Raw genomic sequence first — 18,661 nt, 5'->3', positions numbered from 1 at the left:
CATGAAGAATACCAATTCCTTCTAGAAAGCTGACTTAACCAATTACCAAAGCCTCCCTTTAATACAACAGCAGTCATTAGAGGCCATTTTTCTATAGATCTCTTGGCAGCCCCCATTCACCAAGGACAGCCCACTGCGTCCCCTCATACTAGCGGATAGCCGCCTCAGAATTTCCCCATCACTTCTGGGATGACCCCCTCAACTTTTGGGCCCCACACGCTCATGGATGACGCCCACAACTTTCCATTCCCTGTCCTGTATTTCCCAACATCTCGGCACTCATGGGAGTTTCCTCAGTCTCCTGGCTGCTGTGCCAATTGTTGGGCCGAACCCTGCAAGCCCACAAAGCCTGTTGCTTGCCCAGCTTCAAGACTGAAGAAACAGCCAGAGTCAATAACAGAGACATCAGTGGTTTAATGAACCAGGGAGCGTTCACGTTTGAAGTAAGGTCCTGGAGCAACACCCCACTGTGTGTGCAGCAGACAACAGGCAGAATATGGCAGCAGCCTTGACTCCCAGGGCTGGAACTGAGGCCAGGTGGGCTCATTAGTTACCAGGGAAACCGCAGAGGGGAAGGCCCCTCACAGCCCCTTTGATAAGAACAATCACCAGCTGGGACCTAGGGCAAGTAGTAGGATGGTCAGTTGTGTGCATAGGGTACAGGCGAAGCAGGAACTGGTTGGGCAGGGGATGTACAGAGAGCAAGAGAACAGCCATCTTGAGTGGCCTGACAATACACTCACCCTTACATACCCTGCACAACCCTTACAATCTTTGTCTGCCCCTCTTCAGCGATATCTCTGGGGTCAGGTATGTAGATGGCACTGCAACCAGATACCACAGATACGATACAGACAGCCACTGTGGTTTTCACTAAAGATGGCTGTTGTCTTGCTCTCTGACCATCCCCTGCTTCACCTATATCTTACTCACCTGACTGACCTTCCTAGGTACTTGCCCCAGGCTCCAGCTAGCCATTGTCCTTATCAAAGGGGCAATGACAGACACGGCCTCCTAGGTTTCCCTGGTAACTAGTGAGCCCACCTGACATCAATTCCTCTATAACTGGTAAGTTCCCCTCCCTCTCTCATCACCTGGAGCAAAGACTGCCAACACATCCTTCCAGGCACCCGCTGCATCAAGGTGGTGAGTGTTACTCCAGGACCTGGCTTCAGACTCCATTAAACTCCATGTCAACTCCCCTCTCCATTAAACCACTCATGTCTCTGTTGCTGACTCTGGGGTCTGTCTTCACCCTTGAAGCTGGGCAAGGCCTGTGGGTGTGGTCAACAGGGAGGTACTAATATCTCCATTTTGCAAATGAGACTGAGGTTCAGGGATGCTAACTGACTTGCTCAGGATCACACAACTACTAAGTGGGAGAGCTCAGCTTCAGCCCCAAGCCTGCCTCGTTTCCAAACCTGTGCTCTTCATCACCACCTCAGGCTGAGGGTGCCGGTGACCTGCCACATTTTCACCACTTACCAGCTGCATGACCTTGGGCACTGACTCCAACTCTCTATACCTAGATTTCCTCATTCATAAATATTGGGACCTAATGCCCAGAAGAAATGGGTACCAAATCTGGGGGCTCATAATATGCCAGGGATTCTTCAAAGGGCTCTGTATGTCACCTGTTGCTATTATTATCCTTATTTATGCCCACTGGCACAATACAATTAAGGAGCTTCTCCAGCCTCACCTACTAGTAAGAAATCCAGAATCTCCATGCAGGTGTTCTGGCTCCTAAGACTCTTAAACTCTCATACCTCTGCCTGGCATGTTTCTGAGACATAATTTGCTAGTCAGTTAAGCCTGGTGCTCTGCAGATTCACTTCGGACCCTGCTTGAGGAGATAGGCATTCCAAGAGTTTCAGAGGGCTTCCCTGGTGGCTCAGTGGTAAAGAATCCACCTGCCAATGCAGGAGATGTAAGAGACGTGGGTTTGATCCCTGGGTCGGAAAGATTCCCTGGAGAAGGAAATGACAACCCACTCCAGTATTCTTGACTAGACAATTCCATGGACAGAGGAGCCTGGTGAGCTATAGTCCAGTTCAGTTCAGTTGCTCAGTCATGTCTGACTCTGTGACCCCCAAGGACCGCAGCACGCCAGGCCTCCCTGTCCATCACCAACTCCAGGAGTTTACCCAAGAGCTACAGTCCATGGGGTGGCAAAGTGTCTGACAGGACTTAGTGACTAAAACAAAGATTTAAAGCAGTTTCAAAAGGGCTCCTCAAGGCCTCAGTGTCCTGCAGAGGTGCATGTAAAAGGGTTGCAGCACTGAGGATCAAAGGAGAGAGAATGAAAGTATTAGGACACAGGGAACACGCCTCTGTGTAGGATTAGAGTCAGAATCATAAACATGGATCCATGCCCTCTGGGCGTCTGACTCCAAGAAACTGTTATCAAGAGAAAATAGTCACAGAAAAGAATTTTGAAAATAAGCACAAAGCTCTGAATCAAAATCTTGCTAACTCCATCCTTACCCTCCTGGGCAATAATTTTAGCTGAATTATGATGCTCAGCCTCAGGTCTCGGTGTTCCATAATTAATCATGTCTTTAAATGAGACTTGTGCCATTGCCAGCAGTATTGATCCACTGCACCCAGCCCTCCTCTCCATGTTGAGAATGGCTGTGGTCCCTGGGCTCTTGAGCCAGCAAGGCTGATCAGCTGCTGCAGGTATGAGGGAGACCTGGGAATCGGGGGTGTCTGTGCGTGGCTGCTTGGTAGTGGGAGGGCCTGGAGGGTAGAAACGCAAGAGAGATGCCAAGCACAAAGAAAGCCAGACACCCACAATGCACTGGGAAGGCGCCTGGGCAAAAGAGTCTTGGTCTGGGCTTCTGGTCCTTGCCTTTTCCTGGTCACCCTGTTTTGGCCACTCTTGTCCTCTCTGAGACTCAAGGTCCTCATCTGTGAAAGGGGTATAAACAATCACGTCCTGGACACCTGCTATAGTTATGAAGAACAAACACGAGTAAGCCCAAGAAACGGCTCTACACTGTAAGTGCCCTAGGAGGAGGCTCCTTCCTCAGGCCATGTCACATCTGGAGGCCATCTTAATGTGTCCAGCACACTGGGACAAACTGGAGGTCATCTGGGGCCTGGAACAAGGCCTCTGAAGTCTGAAGTGTCTGGCTCCAAGGAACCACTGCCCCAGGCCCTATCGCTGGTCTGATTGGATGCCCTCAGGGCTGAATTTGCCCAAGGAAACAGAATCTGGATTGTCAGGTTTAGGGATCTAAGTTACCCCAGAGTAGGTCAAATGCACTAGTTACCCCAGGGTAGGTCAAATGCAGGTGTGACCAAAAGCCAGTGTCACCACAGAAGAGTGAATGTTACAGCCTCAGGGTGGGCCCCGTAAGCCAGCCCCACCTCAAACCTAGTCTGGGGTCTCGAACAAGGCAACTTATTCTCCCCAACACTTGGCCTCTTCAGCTATAAAATGAGGGATTTCAATTTTTTTTTTTTTTTTTTGGTGTGAAATAAATGCATCTATGTGAAGCTTTAGTGCAATGTTTCATAGCTGGTCATCAATATAATCTGAAAAAATAATGCTTCCTTTCCAAGAGATTAAACTTCTTTAACTCTGAATTCACTGAACTCTTCCTGGACCTACAGCTAGACTATAAGCTGCATGCATGCAGCGGTCAAGTCTGGCTTGTTTCCCATCCGACTTGCAGTGCTGAGACCACAGCCTGGCCAAGTACACTCTTGACCAAGATCTGCTGAATGAGTTTATGCTTAAGAGGAGCAGTGGGAAGAAACAGAAGGAAAAAAGAGGGTGGAGAGAGACAGGGACTGCCCAGGCAGTGAATTCCAACAACGAGGAGAGGTAACCACAAGGAACATTTTTTTCTTTTTTTTAAATAATGAAAGAGAGATAAGGGAAGGGATTAAAATAAAAAACAAAATGTAAGTTATCCTATTGCAATGATAAGATGATGAAAATAAAAATCCAGAAAACTAAGGTAATGAGAAGTGGAAACTCACCCTGCCGTTTAGGATCTTACTATTTTATATAAGATAAGAGTTGTGATCTCCACTAATAAAATGGCTCCCACTTGACTCTCAGAGGAACTGATTCACTGAGAAGTTATGTTAGCTCTGAGCTTCTGAATCACAGCACAGTCCTAAAGACTTATGTATCCTGTGGAAACTCACCACAGGCGAGCCGGGTTTTGTTTTTTCTTTTTTTTTTTAAGTTCTTTTGTTCTTGGTACAGTCTTCCTCTCTTAGACTGAGTTCAGATGACCTGGCAGACAAAACAACTCAATTTGTTCAGAGGAGGGAGGAAGGATCATAATCTGACTTGGATATTTAAGGCACACATTGTGTTTTTTCTGTGTAATTACAGTGACCTCCAAGAAGACACACTGGAGGCTTTGGAATCAGAGTTCAGGGTTGAATTCTAACCTGTCTCTGCCTCAGTTTCCTCATGAGTAAAATGAAGATCATAATAATACCTTGTTGCTGTTGTTGTTCAGTCGCTAAGTCACGTCTGACCCTTTGTGACTCCATGGACTGCAGCACACCAGGCTTCCCTGTTCTGGGCTATTTCCCAGAGTTTGCTCAAACTCATGTTCATTGAGTCAGTGATGCCATCCAGCCATCTCATCCTCAGTTGCCCCCTTCTCTTCCTGCCTTCAATCTTTCCCAGCATCAGGGTCTTTTCCAATGAATCGCCTCTTTGGATTGGGTGGCCAAAGCACTGGAGCTTCAGCTTCAGCATCAGTCCTTCCAATGAATATTCAGGGTTGATTTCCTTTAGGATTGGCTGATCTCCTTGCAGTCCAAGGGACTCTCAAGAGTCCTCTCCAGCACCACAGTCCAAAAGCATCAGTTCTTCAGTGTTTAGCCTTCTTCATGGTCCAACTCTCACATCCATACATGACTACTGGGAAAAAACCATAGCTTTGACTATACAGACCTTTGTCGGCAAAGTGATGTTTCTGCTTTTTATGGCAACCCACTCCAGTACTCTTGCCTAGAAAATCCCATGGACAGAGGAGCCTGGTAGTTTACAGTCCATGGGGTTGCAAAGAGTTGGACATGACTGAGCGACTTCACAGGTTATCATAGCTTTCCTTCCAAGTAGTAAGCGTCTTTTAATTTCATGGCTGCAGTCACCACACACAGTGACCTTGGGGCCCAAGAAAATAAAATCTGTCACTGCTTCCACTTTTTCCCCTTCTATTTGCCATGAAGTCATGGGACCAGATGCCATAATCTTAGTTTTTGAATGTTGAGTTTTAAGCCAGCTTTTTCATTTGTATCTTTCACCCTCATCAAGAAGCTTTTTAATTCCTCTTCATTTCCTGCCACTAAAATGGTAATATCTGCATGTCTGAAGCTGTTGACATTTCTCCCAGCAATCTTGACTCCAGCTTGTGATTCATCCAACCTGGCGTTTCACAAGATGTACTCTACATATAAGTTAAATAAACAGGGTTACAATATACATCCTTGTACTCCATTCCCAGTTTTGAACCAGTCAGTTTTTCTATGTTTGGTTCTAACTGTTGCTTCTTGACCTGCATACAGGTTTCTCAGGAGACAGGTAAGATGGTCTGGTATGCCCACTCTTTAAGAATCTTCCACAGTTTGTTGTGATTCACACAGTCAAAGACTTTAGCGCAGTCAATGAAGCAGAAGTAGATGTTTTTCTGGAATTCCCTTGCTTTTTCTATGATCCAACAGACATTGGCAATTTGATCTCTGGGTCCTCTGCCTTTTCTAAATCCAGCTTGTACATCTGGAAGTTCTTGGTTCACATACTGTTGAAGCCAAGCTTGAAGGATTTTGAGCATTATCTTGCTAGAATGTGATATGAGGACAATTGTGTGGTAGTTTGAACATTGTTTGGCATTGCTCTTCTTTGGGACTGGAATGATAACTGACCTTTTCCAGTCTGTAGCCACTGCTGAGTTTTCCATATTTGCTGGCATATTGAGTGCAGCACTTTCATAGCATCATCTTTTAGAATTTGAAATAGCTCATCACCTCCACTAGCTTTGTTCATACTATTGCTTCCCAAGGCCCACTTGACTTCACACTCCAGGATGTCTGGTTCTATGTGATGCTTCCTGAAAACGATGTGAAGATGAAATGGATAATACGTACAGGTCTGAGCACAGAGTGAGAATTTAGTAAATGGTGGTGGTGGAGTAATTGGTTGTTACTCACCATGCCGACATCTCCAGAAGGCCTAAGCAGCAACCAACACTTAAAGCACTTCCTACATGCTTTCTCTTTTGTAATTACTTTCCGAGTTTTGGACTGTTATCCTCTCCATTTTACAGATGAGACAACTGAGGTAAGAGATGCTGGGAACAGTGAGTGGGAGGACATGGTGAACTCTTAGCCACAGAGGCTGTTCTGTTCTCTGTGTTGTCCAACACAGCTGCCAACAACCTCATGTATCCATGAATATTTGAATGAAATAATATTAGCAATTCAGTTCATCAAGTCACACTGACCACATTTCAGTGATCACTACCCACACGTGTCTCATGGCTCTGTTAGAGACAGCAGATCTTGGACATCACCACTATCATAGAAGGGACTATAAGACAGCAGTGCTCTAGTCAATCAAGCACACAGTAGGCACACAAAGACATGTCTGCCAAATGAAGTAAAAAACACTTAGTAAAATGATCTATTTTATTCTCACCATAATGACTAGCTGTTCTGACAAAATACGAACCCAACTAGAGCTCTCTTCTAGGTTGTAGCTTCACCTTCTAAATGGAGAACAGGCAATTCTCTGGCAGTCCAGTGGTTAAGACTCAGAGCTTTCACTGCCAAGGGCCTAGGTTCAATCCCTGGTTGGGGAACTCAGATCCTATAAGCAGCACAGCCAGAAATAAACAAATTAATTAAATAAAAGGAGAGCAAACAGGTTCTGCCTCAACTGTCTTCATTCAATTTGAAAACATTTATTTAGTCCTTAAACTAGCCTACTAATTTTTCACTTTGCAATGTGCAAAGGAAACAAAACTTCGGGAGGCAAGATGGCATTAAACATCTATTTTTAGTCCAGGTACCTTAAATACTCATTTGACTTTTATAACCTTCAGGGGTAGGTCTTACAACCACTTCACAGCTAGGAAAACTGAGATTCAGAGAGGTTTCTTGCCATTGATTAGACCAAAGCCCTAATATCAAGGTCAGAGGTAGGCTAGGACTCCCCCACCTTCCAGTTTCCTTTGAGATGCGGCTTAATGGATCCCAAATAGCATGTGGAAACTCTGAAGGACTACACACTCAGGATCAGTTTTGTAGTTTGTGGGCACAGGGATCTGGTATCATTTGGTCCCATCTGGTTCCCCCGGCCTGTGAGATCCTAAACTGAATGACTGAAGGGAGGAGCCAGAATCATTCATTCAACACCACTAATTGGTCATCTACTATCTGCCAGGCACTGAGCAAGGTGTTGAAGAAGGAGACATGGCCCCTGTGCTCAAGAAGCTTCTAGTCTCTGGAGGAAGCAGACAGAAATCAAATAAGCCAGTAAATACACAGCTGCATATTCCACTAAGTGCCACGAAGGAGTGTAGAAGGTTAGGGGAGAGGATGACAGGGCACTTGATCTGGGGCTACTCTGATCTCCTAGGATGTTCTGGGGGCAGAAGCAAGGGGCCCTCTGGTTCCAGCCTTGCCCTGGGGAGTCCAGGCCAACTGGGAGACCTGGCACTGCAGGGAACCAAGGCTATTTTCTACTTGCCTTCTGCTCTGCTATGGCTGCCAGCACAACCTTAGCTACACAGACCTCACAAGACCAGGGCCCCACTGGTCAAGAGGCCACCAGGCCCTTGAGCTGCTGCTGGGCCCTGACAGGCAGGCTTCTGGTCACAGGAGGGCTGCCTCATGGCTGGCCACTAAGGCTGCAGAAACACTATGAATTAATGAGGCAAGTATGAGCTGACAATCCAAGGCAACAGAGAGTTGCTAAGAATCTACTGTTCACACCCATTAGGATGACTATTATTCCCAAAAAAACAAACCACAGAAACAGACAAACAAACAAAAAAACACAGAAAATACAAAATGGTGGTAAAAATGTGGAGAAGATGGAACCCTTTTAGCACTGTTTGTGGGGATGTAAAATAGTACAGCCACGATAGAAATCAGTATGGTGGCCACCTTGAGCAAATCTGAGTTCCCTGCAATTACATAACTGCTGACACTCCCAGGGGGCTCAGTGGTAAAGAGTCCGCCTGCCAATGCAAAAGACACAGGAGACCCGGGTTCAATCCCTGAGTTGGGAAGATCCCCTGGATAAGGAAATGGCAACCCAGGCCAGTATTCTTGCATGGGCAACCCATGGACAGAGGAGCCTGGCGGGCTGCAATCCGTAGGGTCTCAAAAGACAAGACTTAGTGATTGAGCACACACACAGACAGGACACCTTACCCCTTAGATGGTGGAACAACTGAGTCCTGAGAGAAGGACCTTCTATGAGACCACAGTTCAGTTTGGTTGAGGAAATACTCCTCATTGGACTTCTGGGAGAATGACAAAATGTGTCTTTGCTATCACTTTCCATTTCTGTGCTTTTCTTCTACCTCTCTGGACCTCCCTCTCCAGTCTCAGGCAGGTAAAGCCCTCAGGTCGCCTCTGGCAGGGCTGCCCCACCTAGCCCTGCAGGCCTGCACAGGCTGAGCACTCCCTAACCCTAATCCTATTTCACAGAAGAGAGTGAGAGAGCATGGTCCAGCTAGCCTGCCCAGTGCAGTTTTCTTATTAATTTAATTCAGTTGGGCTGCTTCCTTAGTACTGTTCACATTAGTTTCTTCCTTCTCATTCTAGCCATGAAATGAGCTCCCTCTGTCTTAGAAAGCACTTGTCTCAACTAGTACACCCCTCACTTAGTCTTGTTGTTGTTCAGTCACTTAGTCATATGCAACTCTTTGCGATCCCATGGACTGCGGCATGCCAGGTTTCCCTGTCCCTCACCATCTCCCAGAGTTTGCTGAAGCTCATGTCCATTGAGTCAGTGATGCCATCCAACCATTTCATCCCCTGTACCCCCGACTTCTCCTCCTTCCCTGAATCTTTCTTATACCTGACTAGAACTAAAACATCCACAATGCTACCTAATGGCTCCCAACTGGTTTATGAGTAAAACATAACCCTAATCACACCAATTACTCCTTGATCAACCTCACCCCACAGGACAGGGGCTCCCTGGCCCTTTCTGATATTTTTCCAAACCTGGAATGTCTTTCTTTTCATTATTTCTGTCATCCTTTAAGACCACTCAAGGACACCGTCTCCATGAAGATTTCCTCTCTTTCATCTGCTCTTGCATGCCTATTCTGGTTTGTAACTCATTCTTGTGTTCCAACCAGCTGGTTCCCTAGACACAGAAGACAAACCACGTGATATGTATTTTTCTAGACTTAATTTCTGTTATACTGTCTGGCACATTTTAGGGCTCCATAAAAGTAAATGTTATCAAATAGGGAAGGAAGTTTAGGAATTCCCATGTGCAATTTTATATATGTATTCATTTAACCCTCAAACATCCCCGCAAGGTAGGAGATATAATAACTCCTAGTTGAACTATAATAACTCTGCAGCTGAAGGTTTTAATTCATTAGCTCATGAGCACTTAGAAAGTAAGAGGTGAAAATTGGAATGCTCATTCCTAAGCCTCCCTGGCTCCAAAGCCCAGGGTTTTTGCATCCTCATGTCCAATAAGCTTTTACCCTAATGCTCAAGGCCAAGTTTGCTGATAAAGCTTAAATGTCTAAGCAGCTGTTTCTAAGAGAAAACTGCTCAGAGTCTCTCAAAGCACACCCCCTACTCAACAGAACAGCTGTTCAAAAGGACTTACAAAGTAAAGTAATCACTGCCAAATTATGGCAAACACATTCTGTCTTACAGACCACTGAACGTTTCATGCACAAATTTTCAACATAAAACTGGCAGCTTCACAGTTTTATGTTGGATCCTTTCCCAGTCAGGATCAAGGAAGCAAAAAGTAGTATGATACTGATTTGCCCTTGGGTAGCAGGTGCTAGGGACTCGGTGTTCAGAAATGTATGAAGTGGCCTTTGCCAAGCCTAATCCACAAAGCATCTGAGAGAATAATAAATGTAATTCTTCCTGAAAGAAGAGAGAATGGTGGACTTCTGACCATTTCAAGACCAAGAATTAATGACTTTATTGTCTTACATCTCCTGCCAGGGCATTGTTTCCAGGGTCAATCTTTAAAACATATATTCAACATCTGTGATATGATAGAGTGGCAGAGGACATAAAAACTCCATGACTTCTTTTTTTTTTTAATCATTTATTTATTTATTTTTGACATTGCTGGGTCTTTGTTGCTGCTCTGGCTTTTCTCTGGTTGTGATGAGTGGGTGTTACTCTCTGGTTACAGTGCATGGGCTTCTCATTGCGGTGGCTTCTCTTGTTGCAGAGCGAAGGCTCTAGGGTGCCCAAGCTCAGTAGTTGTGGCTCCTGGGCCCTGGAGCACAGGCTCAGTAGTTGCGATGCATGGGCTTAATTGCGCCTCAGCATGTGGAATCTTCCCAGACCAGGGATCAAACCCATGTCTTGTGCATTGGCAGGTGGATTCTCTACCACTGAGCCACCAGGGCATCCCCCACCTCCTGCATCATGCCTCCGTGGCAGAGCCAGATCCCATGGGGATGGAGAGACCCACTAGCAAACCCCAACCAATCAAAGACCAGCACCCCTGGACATACCTTAAGGGCATACACTTAAGATTTGTTGTGCAGGAGGAAAACAAGTCACACTGATTTGTTTTTCAAAGGTAATTGTGGCTTTGTAAATAACTGAGAGTCTATAAAATACGCCTTTGGAAAGTGTACCTTTCAGAGTTTCCATGCCTTGATAAGGTGGGGCCACTTTCCACAGATAGTGAGTCTCCAAACCCTGTTCTCCCAGAACTGATGGGGATGATTCAGTACCTTGAACACTTTTGCTTTCCAGAGTGTTTTGTAAAAACGATGCAGTAGTTCTATCAGAGTACCAGTGTGGCATGGTTGTCAGTTTGTGCCAGTGGGAATCTTTGACTAGCCCTACGGTATGGGCTTCCCTGGTAGCTCAACTGGTATAGAATCTGCCTGCAATGCACGAGACCCTGGATTGATTCCTGGGTCGGGAAGATCCCCTGGGGAAGGGATAGGCTACCCATTCCAGTATTCTTGGGCTTCCCTGGTGGCTCAGATGGTAAAGAATCCACCCACAATGCGGGAAACCTAGGTTCAATCCCTGGGTTGGGAAGATCCCCTAGAGGAGGGCATGAGGCAACCCACTCCAGTATTTGCCTGGAGAATCCTCATGGACAGAGGAGCCTGGTGGGTTACAGTCTATGGGGTCTCAAAGAATTGGACATGACTAAGTGACTAAGCATGCACAGCACGGTATGGTCTGGGTAAACCAGGTCACCATGTAGGCCACTCACTAGGTACCTTCACAGATGATAGTGAATGAGACCCACTGGATCTTTCTCCCATCATACTTCACCATTCTTAATTGGAATTTCGTAGCTTTTCCCTTTACTTTAAATATCACTTTTCTAACTCAACTATTTTTTTCAAATTTTCAAGTAGCTAAGTAGTTTTTGCTAAAAATAGTCAGAGAATTCTCTATTGCATAAATCACAACCTTTGGGGAATTTCACAAATCTACTTCCTTTCAGATAAGCCACCAGAGGCCCATTTCTCAAGAGGAAAAAGGGATTCTCAGAGAGGTTAAGTGGTTTCCTCAAGACTACAAAGTTGATAAGCTCAATGCAGGGGATACCCTAGAAATACCAGGATTTCAGTCTCAAAACATGTCCAGATGAAATAACAAATATCTGGAAAAATAAGCAATAACATGAAAATTCTTTAGTGACATCTGGACTAAGCAGTAGCCGTTCCACAAAGACCTCAAAGAACTACACAAGACCAGAAGTGAGAAAATTCTGGCTAATGGAATGGGCTTGATAAGGACAAATGAGACAACTGTTAGTAGTTGCTACAACTATGCTCTTTCGGAGTCAAATGTTGAATATGGACACAATGTTGCCACATTGTAAAAGTACAATACAAAAGTGTGCAAGAAAATTTTCTTTCAACCAAACTTTTCAAGAGATTTGACACAGAGGCAGGAGACTAGCCAAATGGAAGTCATCAGCAATAGTCAGCAAGACTGCCTTTAAAAGAAAAGAAATGCACACATATACATACACAGACACACACACACATACAAACACCAGGGAATCTGTCTTTCAGAAATGTTCACTTTTACAAGGAGATCCACTGTAAGGATGTCCATTGCAGCCTCCTTGCTAACAGGGAGTAGCTACTTACAACTTTTAGCAAAAAATTACAACTTTTTAGCAAACTTACTCAGAGAAGGCAATGGCACCCCACTCCAGAACTCTTGCCTGGAAAATCCCAAGGATGGAGGAGCCTGGTAGGCTGCAGTCCATGGGGTCAGGAAGAGTCGGACACGACTGAGCAACTTCACTTTCACTTTTCACTTTCATGCATTGGAGAAGGAAATGGCAACCCACTCCAATGTTCTTGCCTGGAGAATCTCAGGGACGGGGGAGCCTGGTGGGCTGCCGTCTATGGGGTTGCACAGAATCGGACACAACTGAAGCGACTTAGCAGCAGCATTGCAGCAAACTTACAACTCTTCAGCAAAAAATCAGAAAGGATTAAAATCAAACTATTTAGAGTAGTTACCCCTAGGTAGCAAGACTGGAGAGAAAGGAGGGACATGGTGAGAATTGTCACTTTTTAGTTTTATAATCTCCTTTGGATTGTTAGTCGGTTTTGTTTCTACATGCATATATTTTTTAATTAAAAATCTTTAATACTAAACGAACTTTTTTGATATGTGATGTTTGGGGGAATCATAAAGTCTTAGCCTTGGAAGAGGCCTCAGAAGTCTGTCTAATCTAATCTCAACTAGATTAGTCTCACAGCCTGGCTGTCTGTATGAGACTCAAGGGAGAATGGCCAGCACAGACTGACAAGCACTCTGCTCTTACGATTCAGAGTTGGTTTGCAGAACCCAGCACACCCTAAGAATGTGAAAACTCTCTCCTTTTGCACTGCTAAATATCCATGACATCCACACCATAGGGACTTCAGTAATCCTCAGATCCTGCTGGTTCATACAAGGTCTTGAGTTCAGCCTCAGAAGGGGAATGAACATGAGAGATTGAGGTCAACTAAGTCAGTTGGCTGTCAGTACAGCACGTTCCCAACTAAAGTCTACAGGGGGGCTCAGTGTCAACACAGCCATCACCATTAACACTCCCATCACTTAGCCATTCTTCCTACAATCCTACAGCTTGAAAAGAGAAGTGCTGATTACTGCCCGATCTTGAGGTTTTATGTACTCAAGAGGCAAAACTGTTTACAGTTAGTAAACTCAGGGGCTTTCTTTGGTGCTGTCTTGAACCTCTGTTAGGGCTTTTCACATCTTACTCTCCTCATTTCTCACTCACGCCACCCCATGAAGGACATCTGGCTTTGCTCCATTTCAATGGATGGATTTATGGTGATATCAGTATCCTCAATTCCGTCAGAACGTAATGTTACTTAATCTTACCCAGTGCTCAAAATTGGAAGGCATGCCTGGAAAGGGTTTGCTATCACCAATATTTTAGACTATTGAAATAGACTGAAAGCAAGAAAAATGCCATAGTCATTATTATATCTGCTTTAGTGCCTAACACAATGCCTTTCATACCCTGCTGAGAGCAGTTATTCAATACATGGAACTGTAAAATTATAGAGCCCTAAAACTGAAAGAAATCTCAAGGAGATCAGTTCCCATGATTCCACAACTGAGAAATCTGAGACCTTGGTGGTGAAATCCGCATCATCGGCTGTTCTATGAACATTAGCCAGAGTCCAGATACTCCTACTCTGGAGCTGAGTTGTTTCTTCCATTAGATTGCTTGTCAGGTGAATAAATAAATGACTTTACCATTCGACTTATACAACCAAAGGAGACTAGAAAAGAGACTGAAGCTAAATGACCTAGTAAATGTAATAATTTAGATAACCTATATTGGCCCACATGAACTGAAGTTTTCCACTTTCAGTTGAGTGTTTATGTTCACAGCCTTAGGCAGATGTAATTTTAGTCATGTAAAATTTTTGACCCATACATACTCACTCCAGACAAATAAGTCAGATTTCAATATAGTGTTACATTGTAGTTCCTTTACGATCTGTACGACTTGCCCCATGACATTACCAGATTGAACCCAACATATTTTTACATGTCTTTACATGTCAATGGCGAAGGAAACAAACTTTTCATCTTAGGTCCCAATTATGTAACTGCTTCAGGAAAATTTTTTTACAAAGCCACAGTGAGATATCTGTCAGAATGGCTGCTATCCAAAAGGCGAGAAATAAAATGTGTTGGTGAAAATGTGGAAAAAGGGAACCTTCATACATTCTTGGTGGGGATGTGAACTAGTCCAGTCACTATGAAAAAGACTATAGAGATTCCTCAAAAAATTAAGAGTAGAACTGCAACATAATTCAGCTATCCCACTTCTGGCATTTATCTAAAGAATAAACAAACACTAATTTGAAAAGACACGTGCACCCCTGTGTTTATTGCAGCATTATTTACAATAGCCAAGACATAGAAATAACCTAAGTGCATACCAATGGATGAATGGAAAAAGAAGATATGGTATATACAGATATGCAATGGAGTATTACTCAGGGATTTTTTTAAATGGTAAAACCTTGCCATTGCAACAACATGGATAGACCTTGAGGGTATTATTATAAATGAAATACATCAAACAGAGAAAGACAAATATTAACACCCTATGATTTCACTCATATACAGAACATAAAAAACAAACTAAAAAAACAAATGAACAAACCAAATTAAAAAAAACAAAGAAAACCCAAAACATGTAGATATAGAGAACAGAGTAGCGGTTACCAGAAGGAGAGGGGTGGGGAGGAAGGCAAAATGTGTAACCAGGATCAACCGTGTAATGAAGAATGGAAATTAAATATTTGGTGGTAAGCATGCTGCAGTACATACAGAAGTAGAAATATAATATTATATAAAACATAAAATGTTACAAACCAATGTAACTGCAATAAAAATAAATTTGGAAATAAAAAAGAAAAAGATTTTTTAAAAGAACACATGCAGGGGAACCCTGATATAACATGAGTATGTGATATTCACTAACCAGATTCTTAACTACATTGTACATTAAGAATCCAAGTTTTGTCTCCCAAATCTTTTTTAACTAACCAATCATTTGGCAGCTTTGGGTTTCATTTCTCTGCTCATCTCAGAGGGGGAGATTTCAGAAGAGGAACAGAGATAAAATGGACAAAAGAAAGAAGAAAGGCACAGGTTACTCAGAAACTGGAAGGGAGAAGTAGTGAGTTCCCAGAGGAAGAGAGAAACGTGCTGAGGTTTGATCAGGATCCACACACCCATCAGGGCCCCCACTTTTTCTGCCCTCCTCTCTCACTCCCTTTCATTTTTCCTGCCAAGGAGTGAACTGGCAATCTTACCAATGACCTTGGACAAACAGAACCCACTAAAGCTCCTAAATTCAGCTTTAGACACATCACTCCAGCCCAAACTGGAATGACCTACCATGGCTGAGAGTGTGCCATCCCTCCAACCACTCATGTCCCCCTCCATTGCAATGAAATGTCAAGATAAATCACCTGTCAGAATTACAACAAGCCTTTTAAAGATGATCTACTCTACACCCCCCTCATTTGTTTTGCAGAAGAGAAAACTGACATCCAGAGATTTCTAAGTCACTAGAGCAAGTCCAAACTAGATGCCTAAACTGCAAATTTGCATTGTTCAGAGCTCTTTCCTCTAGGAGCAGTTTAAAAGCTACGGAACACACAAAAAAACACCCTAACTTTGGAGAGATGAACAACTACAAAGAGGCACAAAATAACATGAAACAAACCAAAACAATACCTTTACTCCACCTCCCAGAAGCCCAGTGACAATAAAAGCAGCAAAGGGCTATTTTACCAAGTAATGGTACTTCGAACAACTTAATTGTGCTTTTTCCTCCTTTATCCATTTCTCACAGGCAGAGGCAATAAAAACGTATACATGATTACTGAAACTCCTAATATGAACCAACACATAACTATTTTTTTCCCAGAACATTTTGATACTTGAAATTTGGTATATGGTTTACTACAAGGGCTATTAGAATTCAAACATCCGGTCATACAATGAGCCTCAAAGCCCTGCGGAAAATCAAATGCCTTCCACAGAAATCGGTCCTCTCCCCTGACCTGTACAGGTAACAAATTCCAGCTATAGCTTCAGAGGATTTGATCGATCGCAGACTTTCAGAGAATGTGTAGACCCAAGAAACTAACATTCCAAAGCAGGACTGGAGAAAAAGAAGCAAACTTGGCCTTACCCTTAAAAATAACAGAAACAATAGGATCCGGTTTCCCAAATTTCGTCTTAGGGATATTGCTGGCAGATTCCACAATCACTCGAAGCATGGCTCTCAATGGACAGAAAGCAAGCTTCAGCAACGAAGTTAAGGAGGCTAGGGCTCTGGATCCTGGCCGCGCTGCCCGGGAGAGAAAGCGGGGGATGACTTGTCCAGCGAAGAGGGAAGGAGGAGAGGCAAAGGGTGGGTCCCTGACGGATTATTTACTGAAGGTTACGTGTAAACTGATATCCAAACGCCCCAGTCTCCGCAGCTCCGCAGGCACCCACTTAAGAATTCGGGAAATGTGGAAGTGAAAAGGACAAAAGCCAGCTAAAAATAATTATGGGCAACAAATGAAACTGGAGCTAACAAATGTAGACAGGTCAGGAGACTACTAAAACGCTGCTGCTAATAAGTGACAATACTCGAAGCCCAATTAATTGGTTTTCTGTTACCCCTTCCATTCTTTTCTGATCTTCCTGGAGTTTTAAAACTTGACTAAATCAGTTTTAAAAAAAATTTTTTTTTTTTTTAACTTTTGCTGTTTCTTTTCTCCTGCTGTTGAGCATACTCACTCAGCAGTAACTTACAGAACAAATTGTTTTGAATCAGTTAAAGGGTGCCCCCTATCGTATGGCAGAGAAATGAATGAGTTATTTCAAGCAAACTTCAATCCCGAGGTCCTAATACGGGTTTACAAAATTGGTGTCCTGGAGGCTGATCCTTTTTAGTTGCAAAAGGGTTCTCCATAGACCTTCTTCAAAAATCCTTAAGAGGTGAGAGCTGGCGAGCTAAGTTTTCCTGGTCCATCAGAAGCTGCTAGAAGTAGTATTCAGTGAAAATGGAGAATTAACTCTCTATTCTTCAGGGTCTAAACCCCAGCAGTGTCTTCCTTTTCTTTGTTAGAGGGGAAAAAAAAAACGTTTGGTGAGACTTGTTAAAGTGGCCCAGGAATACGTCATTCAAGGGGAGGGGACTACTACACTGGAATCTTTCAGTGTATGAGAGAGTTTGGGCTCATATCGGAATAAGGCATGGACAAGGGGGAATTGGGGCTTTCCTGGTGGCTCAGACAGTAAAGAATTGCCTGCAGTGCAGGAGACTGGGTTTGATCCCTGGGTCAGGAAGATTCCCCTGGAGAAGGGAATGGCAACCCACTCCAGTATTCTTGTCTGTAGAATTCCATGTACAGAGGAGCCTGGCAGGCTATACTCCATGGGGTCACAAAGAGTCAGACAGGACTGAGTGACTCACACTTTCACTTTCAAGAGGGAATTAAAAGCCAATGAGCAGGCTGGGAGGTGCAGGGGTGGGAAGGAGGGGCGGGGGGTGGCAGTCAGTGGATGAAAATTACTAGAAGAAAACATCAAGGATAAAGGTAATTCTGGTTTAACTGACCTAACAGGATTCTTACTGAACACAAGTCAGGGTGATGAGACATCACCTGGGGGTGATGGAGAATGAGAAACCCCCAAAGATGCAGAAAGTTGATCAGACATGGAGAGACGGGCATTCTGGTTAAACCAACTCAGCAAGGTTCTTGTTAAAACTAGATTTTATAAGGAAGTACACAGATGGGTGTGACTAAAGTTTGGTCAAGGAAAAAAATCTTTATGGCCTAAGGGTGTGTTTGGGTGGTACAACCTGGTGATTAAGATCACTAGAGGGAGCCTGGTGATAGTAGTCCTCCAGACCTGAATGTGGATCCCTGCTTAGTCACTCTTTTTTTTAAATTTTATTTTATTTTTAAACTCTACAATATTGTATTAGTTTTGCCAAATATCGAAATGAATCCGCCACAGGTATACCTGTGTTCCCCATCCTGAACCCTCCTCCCTCCTCCCTCCTCCCTCCCCATACCCTCCCTCTGGGTCGTCCCAGTGCACCAGCCCCAAGCATCCAGTATGTGCATCCAACCTGGACTGGCGACTTGTTTCATACATGATATGATACATGTTTCAATGTCATTCTGAACTATGTCACAAACCCTCTCTTTTGCAGTTATCTGTAAAATGAAGATTGTCAACAAGGTCTTAGTGTGGGACCTGGCAAAAAGCAAGCAGTAAGTTCCACACGTCAGCAACCAGAAATTTATGCTTATTCAAAGCATTTCTGTTAATGCAAGTTGGGTTTAAATCAGAATATCATTGTGTTTCAGAAGAAAAGGCTAAAATAAAACTGAGTGAAAAAAACAGAGGACTTCCTTTT

General features: G+C 43.9%; 1 protein-coding gene across 4 annotated transcripts in view; it reads right to left on the bottom strand.

Annotated features, from left to right (window-relative positions):
• The window catches only part of MYOF (myoferlin), a 178,356-nt gene extending 161,627 nt beyond the window's left edge, over positions 1-16,729 (bottom strand). For all 4 annotated transcript variants that reach the window (XM_070363810.1, XM_070363812.1, XM_070363811.1 and 1 more), the window contains exon 1: positions 16,433-16,729. In XM_070363810.1, the coding sequence (XP_070219911.1) occupies positions 16,433-16,520 (88 nt within the window). In that variant the 5' untranslated portion in view covers positions 16,521-16,729. The remainder of the gene's footprint in view (positions 1-16,432) is intronic.
• Positions 16,730-18,661: the final 1,932 nt, after the last annotated feature.

Source organism: Bos mutus, chromosome 26 (genome assembly GCF_027580195.1).
Source record: "Bos mutus isolate GX-2022 chromosome 26, NWIPB_WYAK_1.1, whole genome shotgun sequence".
NCBI lineage: Eukaryota > Metazoa > Chordata > Mammalia > Artiodactyla > Bovidae > Bos > Bos mutus.
This window is presented reverse-complemented; position numbering and strand designations above follow the sequence as displayed.